The 24,213-nt window shown below is 36.9% G+C and overlaps 1 protein-coding gene across 3 annotated transcripts in view; it reads left to right on the top strand.

Annotated features, from left to right (window-relative positions):
* Positions 1-22,859, top strand: part of mgll (monoglyceride lipase) — a 48,579-nt gene extending 25,720 nt beyond the window's left edge. For all 3 annotated transcript variants that reach the window (XM_059332791.1, XM_059332789.1, XM_059332790.1), the window contains 4 exons: positions 9,804-9,914; positions 10,460-10,549; positions 13,623-13,838; positions 15,555-22,859. In XM_059332791.1, coding sequence (XP_059188774.1) covers positions 9,804-9,914; positions 10,460-10,549; positions 13,623-13,838; positions 15,555-15,686 — 549 coding nt within the window. In that variant the 3' untranslated portion in view covers positions 15,687-22,859. The remainder of the gene's footprint in view (positions 1-9,803; positions 9,915-10,459; positions 10,550-13,622; positions 13,839-15,554) is intronic.
* The last annotated feature ends 1,354 nt before the right edge of the window (positions 22,860-24,213 follow it).

Raw genomic sequence — 24,213 nt, 5'->3', positions numbered from 1 at the left:
CCTATGAGTTTGTGTCAGAAGAACAAGCTGTTCAGATTGTATTGTATTCATGCAAAAAGATTTTTATGCATGCAGCCTTTAGATGTTTTCACTTCATTGTTACAGCACAGGAAACAAGAGCTTCTGTGAACAGTGCAGTCAGCAACACCTGCGTAAGTCAGAGACATTTCAGGCCCAAACACAAATACACAGTTCTTGGTCTTTTGCTCACAGCTGGAAGACTCTTTTCAAGCGGGGAACACAGAAGATAAATGCAAATTCATTACAGAACTGTTCTGCCGTGAGACGCGCGGAGCCTTGTTATCTCGCAGCAGCAGCCCTGATTCAGCGGGCTCGTCGCATTCAGCAGAAAAATAACATTTTTCAGAAAATTCGCTTTGTGCTTTGAGGCAAATGAGATCCAAATGTTTCCAAATATACATCTTTATTTGAAAAGTTGACAGTTTCACCAACTGAATCATTTATATGTAAGTTGACACATTAAACATTTAACTTCAAGGCAGCCCTTGTTAGTCATGACCCTTTGATCTATTTAGCCATAATTTATACAAGGTTTATACTTAAGATTATTTAATAAAGTTAATATATACTTTATTTATGCTTTAGCTCAGTCATTAATAACAACAACAATGCTTTTTTTAGTGTACTTTAGGTACTCTCTTAGCATAACCCAGCTTTGTCTCTATAGCTACATATATGGCAGGGCAATATGGCTGAAGTCTTCCCTCCCACTATAGGTTATTTCATATCTCAATAACAATATAGATCACGATATACCATTTCTGGTCAATAAAGAAATATATAGTCCATATAAAATACCCATGGTAAAGCCCTTTTTTATACATTCCATACTTACAAAATATCGCCGTTTTTTTAACCTAATGTTTTGATTCTATAAATATTCATATCACCCAGCCCTAACATCTAGCACTTTTTATTTTATTTCCCATTTCTAAAAGAGCTGCAGAGCACCTGGAACAACATCGATTTCTTAACAGTTGGTCATTCCCTCCAGGTATTCATGATCTTGCATGGGGCTGGGCGATACAGACCATAACTCATATCCCAGTATTTTTAGGCTGAACGGCGATATACGATATACGATATACGATATATATATATATATATATATATATATATATAGATCAAATTCAAAACCTTCCACCTTTTGAAGCAATTTCCTTGCAGCATGTTTTGCAAACAATGTCGTGTTGCTTTTCATCTGCAATCCGAAAACCGAAATACCTCCAAATTACAGAACCATGGTTTGTTTTTTTCTTAGGAACTTGCTCTTCTGCCACTGTGTCCTCCATCTTTTTTTTTAGACACAAAATCCACACACTCCATATACACTTAGATATTTGATTGCACTAATGTAAATAGCTGAATTTGATGTACATGCTGTGTTTTTGCAAATTGTGGACAATGTGCATTTCATTTTCGTTTTTGGTTATAGTTTATAAAAAAATGTTTATCTCAAAAGGTCAGTTATAAACACACTCAAAATAAATTTCCTGTGGTTTGAAAGCATTTTGTGAACCTTTTTTTCAATGATACTTTTTAGGGGTACAGCTATGATATTTCTGTATTTAGAAAAAAAAATGCATTTTTTGTGTTTTTTGTTGTTGCACTTTTTAGCAATTTATTAGTATAGAAATAAGTCAATGCATATTATTAAAATGGCATGTAAGGGTTGTATTGATGCATAGCATATTAAAATGCTCCAAAGAAATAGTACTACAGCATGTAAAAATGTAAAGATGTGCTCTGGCGGACTTGTTCTATGGTAGTTCATAAAGGGTTATGGCAACATCAAAAGATATTATATATCGGTATGGCGGTATTGTTTCAACTACATATCTCTTTCTAAAATATATCGGTATAACTCGTAATACTGATATACCATCCAGCCTTAATTTTGCAATCACATGAATTAGGGGAAGATCAGATCCCGACACAAATATTCAAACCGGACGATGTCGCATGCAAATTTTACCAGTAACCAAAAATATTTCTGTGGATAAATCATCTCTATCTGCTACACTTTTTTAAAGCCAAGGTCAAATAAAAATCAAGTATTTGTCTTCTCGGAAGAACTGTTGTTGAATATTATAGTGGATTGCTTTCCAACACTTGTTTGTCTTTTAAGGTGAGAATCCATTAGATCTCATTAATGACTTTGTTGTCATCTGTAGAATTAACAGCTTATTCTAAAGTGAGAAAAACATGGGATCTTAATGGATTTACCACATTATCTCATGATTTGCGTGCATGTGGATTTTTTTGCTATCACAGCATCTCTTCTGATGATATTTTTTGTGGACTCAGATGATCAAATGTTCATAATAGCTTGCTTTACTCCTGGAATATTGCTTTCTGCTATGTAGCCTTCATGCTGACTGTTTTATATCAAACTGTCTTCAATTTAAGACAACTGCATCTCTTTGTAAATGAGGTCCTATCCAGTGCCACCAGGTGGTCTTTGAGATGTTCTAAACAGCACTCAATTTCATTTGTGAGTCTGTTTTTGCAAACCTTTTACGGCTCATGCTTTCCCGTGCAGCAGTACTGTATTTATATTAAGACTGATGCTGCGTTCAAAACAATCTGAGGATGTCGGAGTGCAGACGCCAATAGCTTTGTGTAAATTAAACTGTGGGTTCCCAGATGGGGGCTGAGTGTCTGTTTAGACATCGGAGTCTGTAAATATTAAGGCAGAGCTGGCTCACAGGAGCTCCACCTTCCTTTCCTTTTCCATCCCCTCTTCCCTCTTTTCTCTCAGTTATTTCCTTCATCCCTCCATCTGTGTCATTTCGTCAGGTGTTTGTTCTGTACTGTCATGTAATCCAGTCCACCTGTCCTACCATCACCTGCATTCATTCCCTGTCTTCTCTTTCCTCCACAGCGCTTCCTCTCAGTTGTTTTTCTGTCATTTAATTGTCTCATGTCCTTTCTTTCATCCTCAGCGTCATTTTTCTCACCTCTGTCCTTTCCTTTTCATGTCCTCTCCTTGCCCTTTGAAAACAACATAAAAGTTTGGGAAACCCAACCCAAATCAAATGTTGTGTTGCTGTGTTTTGGCAGGCCTCATTTCCCAGCTTCCCAGTGTTGTGTCTCCTCATCCTGTTTCTAATAGGGCACTCCTCTGTTTGAATCTTTGTTTAACGGGGGCCCGGATGAACAAAAACACCACAGTACCGTGGAAACCCTGTGGATTCTACAGTGCTCCAATGATAACATCCTGACAGACTGTGAGGCAGTTAGCAGTGTAGAGTCAGTAGACGGATGTCTCACTCCTGCATGTCACCTGCACTGTCAGTAGTTGTTGTTTTATTAAGTAGCTTGGTTGAATATTTCACACTGAGCTTTAATTTATTTGTAGTCAGTGGTTAGATTTCTGATTAAAATTGTGGTGCAGTGGTGTAAGATAAGTGTACATTGTCTACAACTTCTTGATGGATTAGCATGAAGTTCTGTTCAGACAGACATGGTACTGTGGCGCTCATTTGTCTTTTCATCTAAAACCATGAGCAGGGTAACGTTTTCACAAATATAGTGGAACAATTTTGTACACATATTCAAGGCACTTAGACATGAGCTGTGTTTTCATTAGTCCAAGTTGAATCAGATTTTGAAGCAAATTTTTTGAAATGTCACAGTAAGAAAATGTGATTAAGGGCCTTTCCTGGTTTGGAGCGAATAAACAAAGCTGCATAATTGTACTTTGGTCAGAAGATGGCAGTGTGATGTATTGATGTAGGCTAATCCTACAGTAGAAGAAGAGATTGAGCAAGAGAGAACAAATAATAAAAAAGAGATTGCTAATCGACAACTTTGGCCATCCATGAGAGAAAATATGTCTTCAGGAATTGGATTAAATTGGGCAACTTATAATTGTTCTTTCATCTCAGCTCGTCTTGACCGGCAGAGTGGAAACAGCCGATCAGTCATGTGAGTGAATGTTGTGACATTAGAAGTTATTCGGAAAAAAATGTTTCCATCTCCCGTTTAGCGCATTACATTTTTATCGAAAACAGACAAAAAACACCTTAAGCGAGCGTAAAAACATTTATGCACATTTTCGAAAGTTTTAGGGACTTTTGGTGTTTTCATCAAGCTTTTCTCATGCAAATCTTTAAAATGTACAAAGAAATGTGTTGATGGAAACACGGCTTATGTATGCTAATGAGTTTGGAGACTTCCTCTAGCGCCAAAATCAGGTCATAATCAGTGGTTTTTTTACGTGTCAAGTCTATTTTTGTGGCGTTAAGTGAATCGTTTTTTGCATCGACTGCTGTTCAAATAACACACATATAGCACTGTATATGTGTTTTGAACTTATTTACTGCATTTACTTTCACTGATCGAGACTCCCGGTCTGTTTGTGTATTCCTGTTTCACTACATGCAGAGTCCCCTCACTCACTACAGTGGTTGGAGAAATTGAATCAATCAATCAATCAACGTTAAATAGATTCAGTGGGGATTGCACAATAGAACATAAAAGTGTCACTCACATCTCTTTCACGTCTCGCTGACATATTTTTAAGCTGGTGTGAATTATCCTTAGCCAGAATAGATCAAGGCTAACATACCTTTGTTGATATTATCATAGTTAGGCTACTTCAACTTGAAAGTAACTTTTGCTCTTGTTTATTTGGATTTTTAGGACTTCCAGGATCCCAGCAGGAAGAGTCCTGTAGTCCTTGCTGTCAGCTTCTTGAAGCTATAGTGCCTGACATTCAGAAACTATTCCAGACACACAGCTGCATTCAGTTAAACAAAACTGACGTTGCCACAATTCTTTTTGTCTGACCTAACAGCAAGAACCAAAAAAATCTCTCTGCAATAATTTACTCCCTAAATGAAGTGAATAATTACAGTATTTGAAACCACCATAGAATGAGTTTCCCAGAGAGGGATCACAGATCTCACAAAATGATTAAAACTGACTAAATAAATTAGCTACAAATATTTAGCCTCTGTGTCTGATAGACTACACACACCATGTCATACGTGAAGCAGTTTGTTTGTGTTGTATCAGCTCATGGGAATGCTAAAAAAAATGCCTTCAGCTCTGGCCCCGTCTCTTATTTCTCTCCTTCTCCAAAAGCGTTTCTGGCTGAGGTTCATTTGTCGTACTTCCTCACTGTCAGAGTTTTTTATAATATTTGTCACAGTTGTCAATGTATTTTTTCAGCTTGTGAACCCTCCATCCTCTTACACTAAAACATATTTTTTTGTTTTATATCGTGCCATTTTTTGTGTGTAACCTCATCATTCTCCCATTTTGTCCCAGACTTTTTAGTGAAGGAAATCACTGTTTAACCCTATAAAGCCAAGTGTATCACATTTGATACACATGTTGTTGAGACCTCTACATCATCAGTGTGATATATTTTTTTCCTGAAAAACCTGATGTATACATGTGTTGGAGATTAAAAACAAACAAACTGAGCAACAAATTGCACAAAAATACCAGATGTAGCAAAAATGATACAGGTTCATTGCTGGGTGAAAACTTCACATCAGCAGATAAATAATTTTTTTCTTGCATATTTGAATTAAATGTTAAAAGGAAAGTCTTAATAGGATAAAAATGTTAGGTTTATATGTTTTTGTTAGTTCAAGAAAAACAAACTGTGAGCAACAAATTGCACAAAAGGACCTGATGTATCAAATATGATACAAATTAGAATTCATATATGCAAATGTATTTATTTATTTTTGTCAGCAGGTTCAATAAATACTCAAGTTTTAAAAAAAATATAATTTTCTCGCAATTATTTCACGGTTCAGGCTTTATAGGGTTAACCCTCATTTTATGTTCGCTTCTCAGAATAGCCATAATGTTCATGGGTCAATTTTTTACCAGGGGCATGTTTAATTCATAGGTGTCACATCCATAGGTGTCAAAAACCAATAAATCCCAATAAACATTGTTTATATTTCATCATTAACTCCGTTACTAACCATTTAAATCAATATTTAGTGTAAAATAGTGTTCTTTACTTCTCATAGATCATGGTTCAATGAGGATAATTCACTCGTTTTTCATAATAAATGCATGTTTAAACTTTTTTATGTACATTGGAAAGACTTACATATAAAATACAATGGTTTTATATGACATTGGGTTTTTGAAATTTTTATTTTACATTTTTTTTTTTCTGTTATGGAGTGATGTTGATAAATTAACATGAGTCACCTCTTCTGTTCAGGGTCAGATTGACCACAACAGTATCTATGTAATATCAACATGCATATATGTGAAATGAACCATTTGCATTTTATATGTTGATTACACTTATTAGACCAAGCAGATAAGTTTCATCCCGAAAAAATACTTTCAACAATTTTTATTTTATTTTTTAACTCAATTTGACCCGCAACATAACAGGAGGGTTAACAGAAAAGTTTTTTTTATTTCCGATTCTTATTGGGAAACTGATGATGCAAGCTATCCATATAATGTAAGTATGTTAGCTCCACGGGGGATTTTTGACAGCTCGAGTCCACCCACTGTCAGCAGACAGACATACAGTACAATACAAGTATTCATACGCTCAACCAAAGTTCAGAGAGAGAAAGTGTGAGGAGGCCTGTAATCAGCTTCTTAAAAGGCTCTTCTGTCCCAGTCCTCCCTCACTCGTCCTTCAGAATGAACTCACCCCAATGAGCTTTTGTACCAAATTACACTGAGTCATCTTATTCTATTTAACCGGATCAGATCAGCCAGTTTGGGAGGAAATGTCACCATTTCATCAAGCAGTTTTTCAGGGAGTGTGTGTGTCATGACATGGATATTTCAGTGTGCGGTTGTCTTTAAGTAAGTGTTGAAAAACTGTGTTTAAAGAGAGAAACAAGACATGGAGCTAGTCAGCCTCTTTTTCCAACTCTGTGTGTGTTTGTGTGGGCATATGCAGTGGTGAGTGTGCTTTAGAAAGGGAGATTTTCTGGTGGGAAACGTTTTGTCTTTTGGTGCCTCTTTTTCCTGAAGTGAGCCTGTCATTGGGCCCAAGCCTGATGAATATTCACACAAGTGACAAAGAACGCTCACATAAACAAAGTTGAAGCCAATTAGTGTCCAGAAAGAGAGAGGAGAAGGAGCGAGAGAGAGAGAAGGACAGATTCACCCATGCAAAAAAACTGTGCTCATGTGTCTCTGTGTGCAAAACACTGGCACTTGTTGCATATGGGAAGAGAGACCACGACAAATTGAACCATGGCGAATTGATTTGAGTCCTGGCCGCCACAGTGCTGCTAATTATCATGGGACTACATCACAGGATTTGAATAACAATCCTAAATGTCAGCATGGGTGCCAAGGTGTGGCCCTGCGCCGCTGTTTGCTGCAGCCACACAGTGCATGTTGTGGCCTGAGGGCCGTGGGCTCACATTCACATTTCTCTCCCAGTCTGTGTAGAGCATCTGCAACAAAAGAGCAGGGTGGAAATTCACGCCCATGTAAACAAAAGACGGATTGTTTTATGTTCTTCTTGACCTCTGAGGAGTTTTCCCACTGCTCCTCTCATCCAAACCTCTCACCTCCTTAGCTCAAAACCTTCCCAGTCTTATTAGAGGAGAAAAAACACTCTCTGTCTTCTGTTACAAGCCTAAGAAGGAGCTCATATCATTTTCCCCTCCCAAACTTGTTCGGTCTTCCAATTTTAACTCTTTAAGTGGCTTTAATTTGCTTCTATTGCTTCTAAAAAACTTTGCCTCTTGTAGACCTGGGCGCAAAATTATATGGTACTTGGAATAAGTAAGGCTCCATTTTTAATTTAACGTTGAAGTTTAATTCGCCATTTCCTAGTTGCTGAAAGGGTTGCACAATGAATTGCAACTTGCATTGTTAAAATGCTGCAGTTGTTGTTGTCCAACCATGTTTGATATCAGTTCAGTTCAGTTTGACTGAATACTTTGTTGGTCAGTTTGTGGGTTTGACTCCCATTGTGGAAACATAAAAAGACTGAAGTGAGATGAATAGACTGAGAATTTTCTCTTATTTGACAAAACAAGTCTTGATTGAATTCATTTTGTGGACACTAAATGCAGTTAAACAGTTAAATCGCTATAATATTGTATCGTGACTCAGGTATCAGGATGAAATCGTATCATGATGCCTCTGGTGATTCACACCTCTAACCTCTTATCCATACCGATTTTACTTTATTGTGTCTTTTCTTTCCTTCTGTCTGATTGTTCCTTCTGCAATACTTTATTCTTTAACAATTGTAAAGCTTGCCTGCAGCTTATATCTTTAAACTGAACCATGTGCATCACTGTTTCAACCAACAACAAATCCAAATGCTGGTATCAGATCACATAACAGTCAGCTGGTTCTACCAGGATCAACTGATACTGAATTATGGTCACCTGCCAACACAACCATGGACAGCAAACAGCTTGTGACCAAGGCTGCTGTAAAATAGCCTAAAACAAATATGGTGTCTTTTCCTAAGCATGTGTCCTCAACCTCAATGAAAATTATCATGAGGGCAAGTAAAAGACACACACACATAGTTTAATGATGGGTGTGTGTGTCGCTCAGGGCATTACAATTTCCTCTGCACCTTTACTAGCCCTGGGCTAAATGTCTCTGTGAACATGTGTCGACTGTAATCATACATCTAAAATTACATTGTTCACTGTAGCTTTAACTAACTCTAGCAACTCATAGCCTCGGTTAAGTTGATTTTCAGGGGTTAACCCTGATAATCGACTGGTCTAGACTGAAGTCAGGGTTAGCCCACTTTGGCATGTGGCAGAATCGTGCCATTGTGCTTTTTTTAGCCTGTGACTATGGGTTGTGCCACATCATATAATTTATGATAATACCGGTATAATTATATATGATTAAAAAAATGCAGCATTATTTTTTTATTGTTTTCTAATACTTCCATTTTGCACTGAAGAGAGAGTACAATTTTATTGTGTTGGGCAACTGCTGAGGTTTTGCACTTTACACTACAATTTAGATTTATGGTTGATTTTTATTTTGTTGTGTGACTTTGTGTTTATACAGGCTCAAAAAATAATTACAAAAATCCTATTTATATTTCAATATTCGGTATTTTGTCATATCATCAAGAATGTAGTTATTGCAAAAATATTGTGATATTCTTTTAGAGCCATATCGCCCACCCCTAATGATAACCACTTTAAGGTACTTCCAAGTCATTTTACTCAGCCAGTACCCTTCCTAAGCAAAAAAGACTATTTGACTGCAGCCATTGGTGAAATGAAATCTCCATGACTGAGTATTTGAATGTAGATTTGTGGATTAAAACATACATCTTGAGTTCTGTTTATTAAAACATGAACAAGTTACATATCTGTTGAACAAGATTTACTGTACCCTGAAGAACAATGTGTTTAGCTGATAATGAAAAACAAACAAGATAACCAGTATCAGTATGTACACGGTCACCCATAAAGTTGGAATAATTTTGTTTTTAGACACAATCCTCTGTTAATTATGGTTTCATTGTCATTGTAATATGTTTGAAAGAGATTAAAGTTTCGGGAAGATATACACTTTATCTGTCAAGAATAAATTACACTGTCACAATCATTTCATGGAAAGAGGTTAAAAAATATTTTTTATTCAAATTGTATAGGCTTCAGATAAGAGATGATTTCAGTGTGTATATCAATGATGTCAAGTATTTTGTAGAGCTGCCTCACCCGGATCATCTGCATCTCACCTCTAACCTCTTGACCTAAAAGCAAGTTTTAAACAACTGAAAATGTTTATTTATGAGATAAATAAATATATATTCTGTGCTTTTTCTTCCTCAGGGTGGTGCTATCTCCATCCTGACAGCCTGTGAGAGGCCCAGTGATTTTGCCGGAGTGGTTCTGATCGCTCCGATGGTCCAGATGAACCCGGATTCTGCCACACCGTTTAAGGTACCACAACATCGCTCGTCCATTTATTCTCTCCTCTTCTCTCTTGACTTTTCCTCTCCTCTTTTCTTCATAATTGTGTCACACTTTTCAGTCAAGTAGTCAGTTAACTGCAGAGTCATTTGTCTTACTCCCCTCAGCCCTGCTGTGGGTGATGACTGTAATACTGACACCTTTTATTTTGTTTGTTTCAAGGGCAAGAATCAGTGTAAGTGCCACTTGAGCAGCATTAGCTGTCTCTTACTGAATCTCACAGATTCAAGTGTGTAAAGGCCTAACACTGACAAAATCTGCATGGAAGGAAAAGAGACTTCTAATTATTAGCAAGATTTAACAAGAAGAAATGTGGGTTTTTTAATCAGGCACTGACAGAAGCATGACTGCATGGAAACAGGTGAATTATACTCAAAATGTTCACGACTGACTGTATTTCTTTGTAACACGAGTCAGATGGTGAGAAAAAAAATTGAGAGCGATAGAAACATTCATCAGGGAGGTGTTAGTGTGTGAAAATAAACTGACATTCTCTGCGTGTGTCTTGTTTGAAGGTTTTTCTGGCGAAGGTCCTGAACCACATGCTGCCCAGCCTCACTCTGGGATCCATCGAGTCCAAGTGGGTCTCACGGGACCAGAAGCAGGTGAGAGTCACATGTTGGTGTGTCTTGTTGGCTGCACAATACATTGAAATTTGATCAAAATCACAATATGGACCGGTGAAACATCCAAATCACAAGAGGAGCAAAAAATAGCATCCTGGATTAAGTATTGTGGTGCAAGATGTCTAGAGATTTAACAGGTCATCAAAATAGAATAGAATAATAAAAATGATGTAGAATAAAGTTAAAAAGAAATAATTACTTCAACAAACGACCGAGACCAAACTAAAAAACTAGTCGTGCCAGCATGGGAAAAACACAATTGCAATGAGCAATGAGTGCAATATTTGTTATCTGTGATTGAAATATCAGGTATGTACAAAAATAACATTCATAAGTCTCATGGGTAAAATATGCGTGTGAACGTTATCCGTATGTGTGTGAAGTCATGCACAAACTTGAGTTGACAGTCCCTGGAGGAAAGCTCATTCAACAATACGTACTTTGAATCCTTTCCAAAGTATTCAGTCTTATCAAGACCCGTGTGTGTGTGTGTGTGTGTGTGTGTGTGTGTGTGTGTGTGTGTGTCCTTGGCTGAGTTGTGTTATTTTTAATTATAAAAGCAGGTGCATGTGCTGTGTCAACTACAGGCCAAGGGGACACACTTGCTTGGTGTGTGCTGTATTTGGTTGTGTGTGTGTGTGTGTGTGTGTGTATTTTTAATGCACCACAGAGGAGACCAAAACACACACAAACAGGCACGCATGCATGTCTCTATTTGCACGTATTTGTGCTCAACTGTGTGAATACATACAGTATGTGAAACCTGTGTTTCTTTGTAAGTATTGAAACACCAAAGCCGGCCTAATAATAGAATCCCACTTCCTGTTGCCTCAGCTGTCTGTCTGTTAGAGGAAGTAAACTGTAATGATGAAAGAGAAAGATGACTTGTGATAAAGTGTCCTTGATGTGTACAAAGTAAAACAAGATATATACATGACACAAGGGGTTAACGGGAGTCCTACCATAGATACCTATTGTTTTATATTTTTATAGTTCAGCTTTGGATTCCATACTGCGCTAAAATTATATTCCTTCTGCAAAAATGTGCTGCCCACTGCTCCTAAGAATGGTGTGTTCACTGGTGTGTCAAAAAGGATGCAAATGCAGAGGGTGACTTTCCCCATTGTGGGAATAATAAAGGAATCTTAATCTTAATCTTAGTTACTGGAGAAGACCCACCTTGTTCCATTACTGAATAGTGTGTAGAGCTCCAACACGACCAGCTACAACAGTAAACAAAAATAATAATAAAAAAACACTTTTGTTTGCATGTTTGCTTGTTGCATCAGTATTAAAAACAAATCATTTTTCAGTCATCTGGGCCATTTTTCTATGGAACAATTAATATTACTTTTGATACAACTTTCTGATACGACTTCTGTACTTTAACCTTAACTTTAAGTTGTGTTTTACTTGTAATAGAGCAAAATGAACTGCACTTATATAGCACTTTTCTACTCTTTGTGACCACTCAAAGCTATTCACACTACAGACAGCTCATTCCCCCATTCACACACCCTAAGTGGTGCCACCTGCCATCATCAGGAATTCATTCATACAGCATCAGGAGCATATTTCACCATTATTAAATATTCAGAATGTAATACAGATCATGTAAACAGCATATTCTGATTGGATAGGCCTTATTCCAAGTGTAGCATCTCTGATAGAGACATGTGGGATATGCTTATATTATTCAGGTTCATTCTTTGGACATGTTTATAATGCATTCAGAAAAAGACATCTCTATTGTAGTTTAGAAGGCCTCTTGCCTGTTTATGCTCAGCCCTTTGTGTTTTAACTAAAAGTTGCTGTAAACTAACAGTTTGCATGGCTGGAGTAGAGAAAGAAAAGCCCACATTTCTGGTCAGAAGGACAAACACGCATATCGGTCGTACTGTAGGTATCACTTAATGCAGACGTATGAATGAAGCTTTAATGTGCAAACATAAGGATGTACAGGTGCATCTCAATAAATTTAAATATCATAGAAAAGTTTATTTATGTCACTAATTCAAAAAGTGGAAATAACACATTATATAGATCCATTACACACAGAATGAAACATTTCATGTCTTAATTTATTTAATTTCTTCTTATTATAATGATTATGGCTTACATTTAATGAAGACCTGAAATGTGTCAGTTTGTCAAACGACCAATTTTAAAAAGTATGTTTAATATGGAAATGTTGGCCTCTGAAAAGTATGTCCATATATATATGCACTCAATATTTGGTTGGGGCTATTTGACCTGAAGTACTGGAAATTGACTTTTATTCTAATGTATTGAGATGCACTTGCAATGCCTCTAACTATCCCTGCAGCTACTTTGAAGATGATTTATATTCTGTCATTTATTCCTTTTGTAACATAATGAAGGAAGTCTTTTACTTTTAAGACAGTGTTTCGGAGTGTCACTGACTCCTCCGATCTGCTGAACAGGTCGCGTTGTGTCACATCTCATCTTACAGTCATTCATTATTTAAAGCAGCAGTGCAGTGTCCAGAGAGAAGCTGCTTCTATTAGAGTGGGCCATCAGCTGTGTTTACATAAAAGATGAATATAAATGGGTGTGTGGGAGTTATGTGAGAGCATGTATGGAACTTGAAAGTATTCATTTTTAATGTAATCCTCAACTGTGATTTCAATTAATGTCACATATTCTTTCTTTGTGTCTTCTCTTACTCTGACTCTTGTTTTTCTTTCCACAAAGCCCTCCATCCATTTACTTAGGATTCCCTAATCCAGTTTGCCAACTTTTCCCATGAGTCTTCTCATTTTCATGTCCCTCTTTTTCTCCCATAAAAGTACTTATTTTCCCTTGACTTTCTTCCATATTTGGATTAAACTACAACGTTTGTTGTGCTTGTTATATTTAACTGCTTAATACAGACATCCAGACACTACTGCTCTCTAAATATCCAACAAAATATGTTGTGCCAGAAGGTTTCTATGGTTACATTAAGACATAAATTAGCCCTGCATCAATGTGATAAACTTGAGCATCGTCCGCTTTGCCCCATACATCTTTCCTTCCTCTCTCCTGCCAGGTGGAGGCGTATGACAATGATGAGCTGAACTTCCATGGCGGCATGCGGGTTTCGTTCGGTATGCAGCTGATGGGGGCGGCGGCGCGCATTGAGAAGGAGATCCCGAAAATCAGCTGGCCCTTCATGCTCCTGCACGGCGACGCCGACAAACTCTGCGACATCCAAGGCTCCAAGATGATGTACGAGAACGCTCCAAGCTCAGACAAGAAAATCAAGGTTGGCACATGTTGAGACATTGGTTTATTTTTTATCTATTTTTCATCTTTATTTAGAGGGCTGCTGGATAATAAGGGTAGAAGAGAATAAAATCATCACGCTGTTACAGTGCATATAATTCCTAAAAATTAGAGGGCAAAAACGTATGTTTTGCTTTTGTGACTGACTGACTGACTGACTGACTGACTGATACAGAACTAGAGCTTCAAGCAGTGTAAATATGTTTACTGGTACCTTTGATACATGAAAACACAGTTCAGTATACTCAACTTATGGGCAGAAAGTCTGTTTTTTGCAGTAAAAGAATTTAAATTTTTTTATTTAAATTAAACTCTCTGTTTAAATCATTAAAGTGCATTAATGAATGAAACCTTTCAGTTAAAACTTACTCACACAGGCCTACAGCTGACACTGACACACAGAGTGACTGACCTCTGGAGGTTCTTCCTTTTTGCAGGAGGAAGTTCACACACTTGTTTTGCACATGATTAAACGCATGAAGGACGAAATACAAAACTGTAATGAGAGGCAAGAGAAGTGAAAAGGGAGTTGTTCCTGCTCAATTCTTATCGTTCTTCTTCCCTACTGAATCAGGTGTTGTTCATGAGATGCAGGGACTGCTGTATCATGTGTTTTATCAAACACATGATTTGACTTCCAAATGTCAGAACAAATAGTATCAAGAGTTCACAGAACAGCAGGTGTTTATTTTCTTTTATAGTATTTCCTAGTAATGCACAATATTGATGATTTCAAACCACTACCAATAACTGATTAATAACCTGCTTCTCATGGCTGATATAGATACAAAAACCAATAATTTCACAATAAAAAGGAGTCCTTCAACTGCAGTTTATGCACACTTAGTAAGAGAGGCTAAGATGTAGTGAGCGAAAATAATTATTTAATATTCCATTTCTTTGCTCTAACCAAATCTAACTGATATCCTTACTGTTAACACAACAAAAATGAAGAAAAGTTATGACTCTTTAAATGTTCATTCATGTGTTAGTGAAGTAAATATAAAAAACTTCACAAACCACTAACATACTTTGGCTTTTATAGAGCTTTTTCAAATGAAATACTATAATATAATCTGTCAAATCAGACATATAGTAAGTATTGCATATAAAAAATAAAGTGTTCAGTTAAATGACATGACAAAAGTCATGTAGAAGACTGCTATGTATACTCTATTTATCTTAAATATTGGAATAATAAATAATAATATGCATTTCCCAATTATCTGACAATTTATCAGCCAAATATACAGTCATGGAAAAAATTATTAGAATTAATTTAAAAGCTGATATCTAGCCATTTTCCTTGGTTTTGTTGATAATAACCAAAGTCATTATCAAGAAAACCATGGAAAATTGCTAGATATCAGCTCTTAAATTAAACTCTTATGAGCTATATTTGTTGTTATCATTATATTTGTCCAAACAAATGTAGAACTTGAACTTGAAGAAAACAAGGGTGGTCTAATATTTTTTCTCATGACTGAATATCTTGCACCCCTAGTATTTCCCTGTAGATTTTACTTAGCATGATGGATTTGTCCCCTGACTGATATTTGACTGTGGTTCATTTTAAAGAAGCCTGACTCACATTTTATTTATTGTTCTCCGAATGGCTTCGATTTCAATCAACATTTCGAGCTCACATAACTAGTTTTGAACAGCCCTCTGACTCCGTCTCACTGCCTCTGTTCAGATCTACGATGGAGGCTACCACGCCCTTCACCACGACCTCCCAGAGGTGGCCGAGTCCGTGCTGAAGGAGGTTACCGGCTGGATCACAGAGCGACTTCCCGCTGTGACAATGCCAAAACCGCAGGGCTCCTAGAATCGTGACTTTGACAACCAGCGCTCCAAGGCAACTGCCAAGCTCGTCCCAAGAGGCCTGCTCACTTTCCAGTCAGGCATAACAATACTACCACTACACTCTCTGCTCCAAGAAATACATTTGGGCACATAGACTGACTTTATTTTCTCAGTATGAAACATTTACTGACTTTATCCTCTGGGCATATCAGTCAGTTACACTGATTTAAATTGGATGATGGGGTCAGAAACCACTTCTTATTGTAGATACCTTTCCCTGCGGATATATGTGTCGCATGCATTTATTTGCTTACTATTTTATTGTCTCTATTAGACTTCACTGAGGTGCAGCTCACGTTAATACAGTTTAAGCTACTACAGTATGCTGGGGTTCCAAGTGCAATAATACGTTTTCTTCATCATTTATACAAACAGGCTAAATATTTTTATGAAGTAATGGCAAATTTAACGTAGTGCATTATTCATCTGCACAGGCCGTTTGCTTTTTGCTCATCCACCCTTCACACACAGGTCAGAGGTCAGGATCAGCTGGAGGACAGCAGCTCTGGAGCTGCTCTGGGGTCAGTGACACTGCTTCACTGTCCTCACAGTGTCAGCAGATGTTTAAATAGGTTATTACAAATCGAAAGTGAGACTGTTGTTTTTTAGTGCTTGCTTGGAAGCAATCTCAGGAGAAAAAAACAATCAGAAAGCGCCAGGATACTCTCTTCAAATTATTCTCATCTTCCTTCTTGATTGCAGTGTTTTACTAATGACCTAAAACGCTGCTGTGACACTTACGGAGTGAATCAGAAATGTTTGCTGTAAGCACACGTGACTGATTTTATAACACATCCTCTCTTCTCCTGACTTCCTCTGCATGACCTTTTTCTTTGGCCCCAAGACAGATGCTTGAAACTTGTACACTGCACATGAAATCCATGTAAATTCTGAGGTCTAGTTTTTAACCTAGTCCGAGTTACCAATCATATAAAGTACTATACTTCTTCCACTTCTAGTTGAGAGTGTAAGGACATGAACGGATGCAGATTAACCAGGTGAAGCTGCTTTGTCTCTCTCTGCAGGTGGGAATTAGGAATTAGAGGAAGAGGGCAAAGTTCAAAAGCCCCCCCACCCCCCTCCATGTGACCTTTGACCTTTAAGGTCACACTTGATTTACCGTTAGGGTCATTCTCTGCAGCTATAACTTTATTAGGCTCAGACTGCAGACTTAGGTCCAGCTGGAAAACGAAAGGGACCCGTCGCTCTGTCACTGTGGACAAAGAGGAAGTCTCCTGTGCACAAAGCATCTGTCGTGTGGTGGACACTTTTATCCAAATGACCTTTAAGTAATATGGATGTATGCATTTCTTGCATGAGTGGTCACAGCGGGAATCCAACCTTTCAGAACAATGCATTAGTCCTCCGTTTTTTGGGGAAAACAGGATGTTCTCTAGAATGGATTCCAGACGAGGAGAGACAGACAGACAGTGGTCATACTGAGAATTAAACTTCTGGCTTCAAAAACACAACTAAAGACACCACATTAATATTAATTGTGAGTCGACTAATACTATAATTTTTTTTTGGGATTAATCTATTTATAGGGCACATCTATAAAACTGAGTCTATTCACAAAGAATCATGCAAAAGCACCACTTTAACCTTCTGTGGTTTGCTGTATGTTGTGCCATATGTTTCTTGGAAATTCAGCATGAAAAAACCATTAGAAAAGAAAGAAAGAAAAATGCAAAATCTAAAACCAAAACATTCAATTAGTCGACTTATTGACTAAGAGAGGGGGACGTGGCCTATATAGTCCATATGTTTATGTTTTCAAATGGAATTTCATCCAATTTAAATACATTTTAGCAGCTTTGAGGAACTTTATATGATGATAACTTCTACACATGATGGGGACTTTAAAGACGGATTTCAGTATTTGTCTAAGATAGTTACTGATTACGATTAGGACATATGTGTGTAGAAAAGGCAACTTTTCCACTTTCATGTCTCATAAAAAAATGTGAAAACTCAAATTCAAATAATCAAAAATAATTTAAAAAAAAAAGATGCCTTTTAGCTCGTAACATGAAAAGCGTGCTTTTTAAAAATCCTCTAAATCGCATCTACAGTATGAGTGGCTAAAGCAGTGTTCAAGCTAACATTTCCCCCTTTTTTTCTTATTTTCCTAAAGTTTAAAATTGTTGCTTCTCGAAGTGTTCACAGCAGTGTGCAGCAGTTAAAGTCAGCCCTGGCTTCAAGTAGGTTTTCAAAGAAACCATAGCAATAATGTCACAGTAGCCTGTACTTTTGGTAGCCATTAATTATAAGCTAGACAGACACACACTGAGTTCACCATTTTATATTGTCAGGTAGACTGTAATTAGCAGGTATTGCTATGCGTTAAGCTTTTTCCACCTGTTCAGTGAGCATGAGAACATTTCAGCAGCAAGTCAAGAGTTTTAAAGTGTATCAAGCATGGAGAGGGATCAAACATTTTGTAACACGTGTCTGAGTTTGTTGAATTCAGTCGTCACATATAAAAAAAATATGTAATGACACTTGACAGTGTCACCCAGCTTTTAGCTGTCTTTTCTTGATTACCCAGAGTTCAAAAGGGCTCATGCAGAGAGTGTAGGGGAAGCATGATGCAGTATCCATGGTGACTGTCACTCACATGTAACCACGGGAGAATTTTTTTCTCTCTTTTTTACATGTGTAGTAACCACAGTGATCACTACAAGACTGTTAGAATGAGATTAATTTCTGTCTCTCTTCCTATTTCCTCACCCTGTACCACCCTCTTTTGTATTTTCTTTTTTTTTTAGTTGCTGTGGTGACAAAATCTCTTTGTTCTGTCCATCACAGAGCCCCTTGTTCTGCTGCTAACCCAAACATCTTGTACTGTCAGCCACCCACACTGACCCTAGTGGTCAATTAGCAGAACAGCAAACAAGTTACATTTTCATCCGTTTTTTCCTGGGCCTTTTGGTCAGAAAACTCCCACTTATTTAGCAGGGGACACATTATTTAACCTGTCACTAACTCTGCTCAGCTTAAGACTGTTTTTTAATCAACTAAATGGCTTCAGGGATACAAAAACTTGACTTTTCTGAATCGGTATGCAGGGTTTGATTAGAAATTGCTCGCCCCCTGACATACCCTGCAGACACATTCCAGCTTCGATCTGTTTTGCTGTTTTTGTCTTTATTTTGTCTGATGTTTGCAGGCAGTTCTCTGAGCGTAAAGACACAGTTTTGCGTTGGAAAATGACAGCTTAATGAATTGAGATCAGCAGGATAAGTAAGGCAAGGTGCCCTTATAGTGTACATTTTCTACACACAAATCAAAGTGCTTTACAGAACGGATTAGTTACAAAATAAATCATAAGATAGTAAAACAATAAAAAGGATGGAAAAAAGTAAACAAATGGATGTAAATGCATGATTTCCTCAGTTTTCTCAGGCATCAGAAGATTTAAACCAGATGGAATATCGGGTTACATACAGACATAGATTGAGATGTAATGTATTCATTGGTCCCAGTGGGAGTCAGATCCTTAACCTCAACCTCTTATCACAAGCACTTCACACACAATCTGCTCCTGATTGAGCTTCAGCAGGCTCAGCACACACACAAAAGCTGCACAGTCCCAGTTGTATTCAAACTGCTAATAGCACACCTGCTGCACAATGGAGTCAGGCTGGCAGGATCCTATGGAACAGTATGAAAAGCTCTACCTGATAGACTGCACGAGAGCATATTACTGAGATGCAGATGGAGTGAGAGGAGAGGAGAGGAAACGAGGAGAGGAGAGGAGAGGAGAGGAGAGAGAAAAAGAGAGGAGAGAAGCTGTCAGTAACCATGGCAGCATGTTATGTTTTTTTTTTTCTTCAGTGAAATCACCCGGTGAAAAATGTGTTTTTGTTAATGGTGCAGGATGTACAGCCGACGTTGCTGCTCTTTCAGAGCCGCTTGTTCATTTCGCTGCTCTGAGGATTCCCTTTTGTGCGAGCATCGAGATAAGAGCGCAAACAATTACCGTCATCAGCTCGCAGTGAATAATAAGAGCTGCACACGCTCAATGAATTCAAATCGAGCTGGTATGCTGTTTGGACTGAGAATCTTTTTTGCAAAGAATTTTTTTTTTTAACTAAGGGTTAAGATTTTTCCTTTTTTTTCTAGGGTGTTTGTGTATTTTTGCCCCCATCTATTCATTATCTTGACTAAAAAGTGGTGAATTAAGGTATATACCTGAACATGAAGGAGGATTCTACCACTTTTTCAAAAGATTCCATTATCTTACTGGCATGTATATTTATACAAGCATGAACTGAATGCAGATTTGCCATAGTGAGAGACAGCCATGTACAGATGCATTGCTCTGTTAATACGTCGTTATCCACTCGACTGTTAATATCTTTTTCTATTTACGACAGAATGTTATGTAAGGGAGAGAAAATAACAAAAGAAACCGCTGATTCTAATTGGGCTGCGGCTTTTCTGACAAAACGATCGGCCTGCCAGTTTGTGAATGGGGCCATTGTTTGTTTTTTTATCTGACTTTATGACTGTTTCAAAGAAAAGAGCTGTTATATATGATGGAGGAGTAAGGGGACACAGGGCAGTCTTTCTGTGATTTTATGAGATTAAAGTGCACTGGAATTATTTAGTGCAGTGTTTGCATGAATGGGGTCTAGCGTCAGTGCTCAAGTGGACAGCAAGAATTGATGAGGTCAGCTCCAAAATGCTGTAAATGCACGAAAAATAAATTCTACCTTGAGTTCATCATCATCATGTGCATTGTGAAATGACTGATATACAGTCATGGAAAATATTATTAGACCACCCTGGTTTTCTTCAATTTCTTGTTCATTTTAATGCCTGGTACATTTGCTTGGACAAATATAATGAAAACAACAAAAATAGCTCATAAGAGTTTAATTTATGAGCTGATATCTATAATGATTTTGGTTATTATCAAGAAAACCATGGAAAATGGCTAGATATCAGCTCTTAAAAACATACATTGAAGAAAACAAGGGCGATCTAATATTTTTTTTCCATGACTGTAGCATTTAGGAGATAAACCCTGATTCATGTCTTGTTGCTTTTATCAACAGTGTGATTCATTCGATTAATTTCTCGTGGCCAGACTGCTTGATTACTGACCATAACTGTAATACACTGTATCATAGCATAGCAATTAACACTTGATGAAAATACAAAAATCAAGACCCCTGATGTATTTTACAAATCTTTTATTTATCTTGTCGAGAGTATTTATAGGAATTCATTTTATGTATAGGCTATATATCATGACAAGGCACTTTTTATACCATAAACCAGTCATATTATGTCATTTTGACTGTTGATGCTCAGCTACATGAAATAACCATAACACTTTTTGAAATGTAAACTGGTTCAAGGTTGTATGTATGTACAGTCAGGGATCCAAAAACAATGTATGACAATGATTCTGATATGATTTTGCTAGAGAGTATTTTACTACTGTGTGTTGAAGTCTGTTTTGTGTTTAAAAACAAACTCTTTGTCACAGACTATAAATGTCGAAACCATCTGATATTGAAATGTTTTTGTTTTGTAACGAGCTTACAAGTGTGGGAATATCTTTTTCTTCCCAAATTTGCCTTTCAGGAACTTAATATTCACTTTAATCTTGAGGTATCTCCTCTTAACAAAAAGCTTAAATGACATGAATGTGAGAGGGACCTTCTGTTACATCAAAAATAATGTATCTGTATAATATGCTTGAGGACTAAATTGCAGGTGTCAGGTTTTCACATAACAGGCAAAATAAGCATTCCCCACAATTAAAGAGATTTTTATGGAAATATGTATTGTCTGTCTATTTTTAGATTGTGGTCCAGTGTTTGTGCCTTATTACCATGACGATTGTGTATATGACTGTGTGCGTTTGAGTCCATGACTGTGTGTGTGTGTGTGTGTTTTGATATAGATGAAGTGTTCAGAGCTGCGTAAAGCAGATCAGCTTCTCTCTGGTTTTCTGGTTGTCACATCTGCTTCTGTTTTGGTAATTGTGTCTGTCTGCTTGTTTCCTCCCGTCTGTCTCTTTCTATTTATGTGTGTCTCGATTTCTGTCCAATCAGGGGTCTAAGCAAATTTGGGTCAGAAAAAGAAAAGCTCATAGATACCTCCCAGTTCCTTTAAACATATGTTTTGTGTTAATTATTAAGAAACACAAAACTTTACATTACATATGATGCTTTTGTGTTCCTTTAATGATTGTAACATTTGGAGTTTATCTGTTTTTTCCCATTGGTTTCTAACGGAAAACAGGAAGTATGCATAACATGATTATCATGTGATGGACATTTTCTGTTTTCCAGTTTTAATAGTATTAACACAAAGATTTGTAACACAACAAGAACCAGATGTGTTTTTACTGAGTCCATGTAGACGGTCCTGTATGGAATGATTTCATTATTTTTCCTTGTTGTTTGTTCATGTTGAGATACTGGAAGACTGTTGTTAAAAAAAAGACAAAACATTTTAAACTTTGAGTGTTGAATGAAAATACACTAATAGATTAAAGTTTCTTTCTTTTTCTGGACCACCCTAAAAACGTTTTCTTTTTGTTTTTCAAGGTTGAAACTATGATTTATATTTAATTTCAGCAAAAGCTGTACAATAACATAGCCCTAAAATAGTCACAGTTGGCTTCTGTATCTTTTGTAATGAGAAAAGACTGCTACATGTTTTTTTTTTATCATGGGAAAACAACATTAATCTAATCCTAATATGATCATGCAATGACATTAAACATGAAGTTGAATGGGGTTTTTAATATAAGCAGCACATCATGGACCAAATAACATCATTATCATTGAAGCATCACATTCTTGAGTCTTCCTTGTAAAGTATGTGTTGTTTGTTCTAACAGTGTACTGAATACTGGATGACACTTTATTTGAGTAGCCGATGCTGATAATTTTTGTTTTTTTCTTCATCTCTTTATCCCCAAACTTGAACTCGGATTTATATAGACATTGCCAGTTCATGATAAGTTGAGTATCAGCATTAGACAACTGAATTCAAGTGTGACAAATGGCTGTATATAAAATGTAAAAATGGAATAACTTCTGAACTACTTGTTACTAGAATGTTCATATTGTGCATACTCTCTTACAGAATAAACTAAATGACTGTTTATCTGTGCAGCCTGACTGGAATGCTTTCACAGCTTACCTTCAGGTAAATGTTTTTATTTAACATCATAGTTCAGTTTATTTTAAAGGCAAGAAATTGCAGGTGAAAGTGCACCATGGAAAGAAAACATCCAAAACACACATCTAGCTGTTTAGAATTTTGGAATTTTGAACCTGGCTCTATCTAATGTTCAGATTTCTGTTCTGGAAATGTATGCCAATTATTGCACATTTTTTATAAAAATAATGCCTTGTATGCAACATTTCAAAAACTTTGTAATACAAAAAAAATGGTCTTTGTAAGTATTCAACTGGGAAAGTTTCATGGTGATATCTATTAAGTTAAAATGTTAATCACCTGAAGTGTCTCCCCTTAAACTATATTAGTAACAACCAGTGGTGGAATGTAAATGAGTACATTTACTCAAGTACTGTACTTAAGTACAATATTGAGGTACTTGTACTTTATTTGAGCATTTCCATTTTACACAGCTTTATACTTCTACTCCACTACATTTAGCTGACAGTTTAAATTAATTTTCAGGTCGAGATTGAACATAAAAAACATGATAAATTTAAAGGTTTTCTATTTTTATCTAAACCTTAAAATAAGCCCTACCTTGAAAACCTTAAACGCTGCTTACATAAATGCATCAATGAAAATAATAATCCAGTCATATATTTAGAATATATAAAACAATCTGAATGGGGCATAACAAGTACTTTTAAGTATATTTTGATCCTGATACTTTTGTACTTTTACTTAAGTAAGTTTTGAATGCAGGAGTTTTACTTGTAGTGGGGTATTATCACAGTCTGGTATTAGTACGTTTACTTTAGTAAAGGATTTGAATACTTTTTCCAACACTGATAACAAAAATTACAATGTAAAGACTTTATCAGAAGGAAAGAGCATTATGTGTGAAATTATTATGTTTTGAACCTAATCCAAGCAAGTAAGAGGAAACTATTATTTCTGGCACACTTTTTGGGACCAATAATTGGATGCAGGCCAGCAAGTCATTCTCCTACTGCAGGAAAAAAGTAATGTGTACAGCAGGGTGAGGGTGTGATGACCTGGTGTCTGTGGTGTTTCATGTGCAAAACTCAGTGCTGGATAGTATCAACCAGATGGTTTAATAGTAGACTTGGTTGTTCAGGAGATGGAAAAGCTCACATCAGCCAGTAGGTGGCGATGTTGCATTACAAACTACATTGAAGAAGTCCTCTGTTGTATGAATGTAGTGTTGGAGCTGTGTATCCACATCACTGCACACACACAAGGCATGAATGAACCAAAGATCAAGCTGAAGATGTAAAATACACAGATTTCTATTCTTTATTTTATTTGGCTTT

The sequence above is a fragment of the Centropristis striata genome, chromosome 5 (genome assembly GCF_030273125.1).
Source record: "Centropristis striata isolate RG_2023a ecotype Rhode Island chromosome 5, C.striata_1.0, whole genome shotgun sequence".
NCBI classification, from domain to species: Eukaryota; Metazoa; Chordata; class Actinopteri; order Perciformes; family Serranidae; genus Centropristis; species Centropristis striata.
This window is presented reverse-complemented; position numbering and strand designations above follow the sequence as displayed.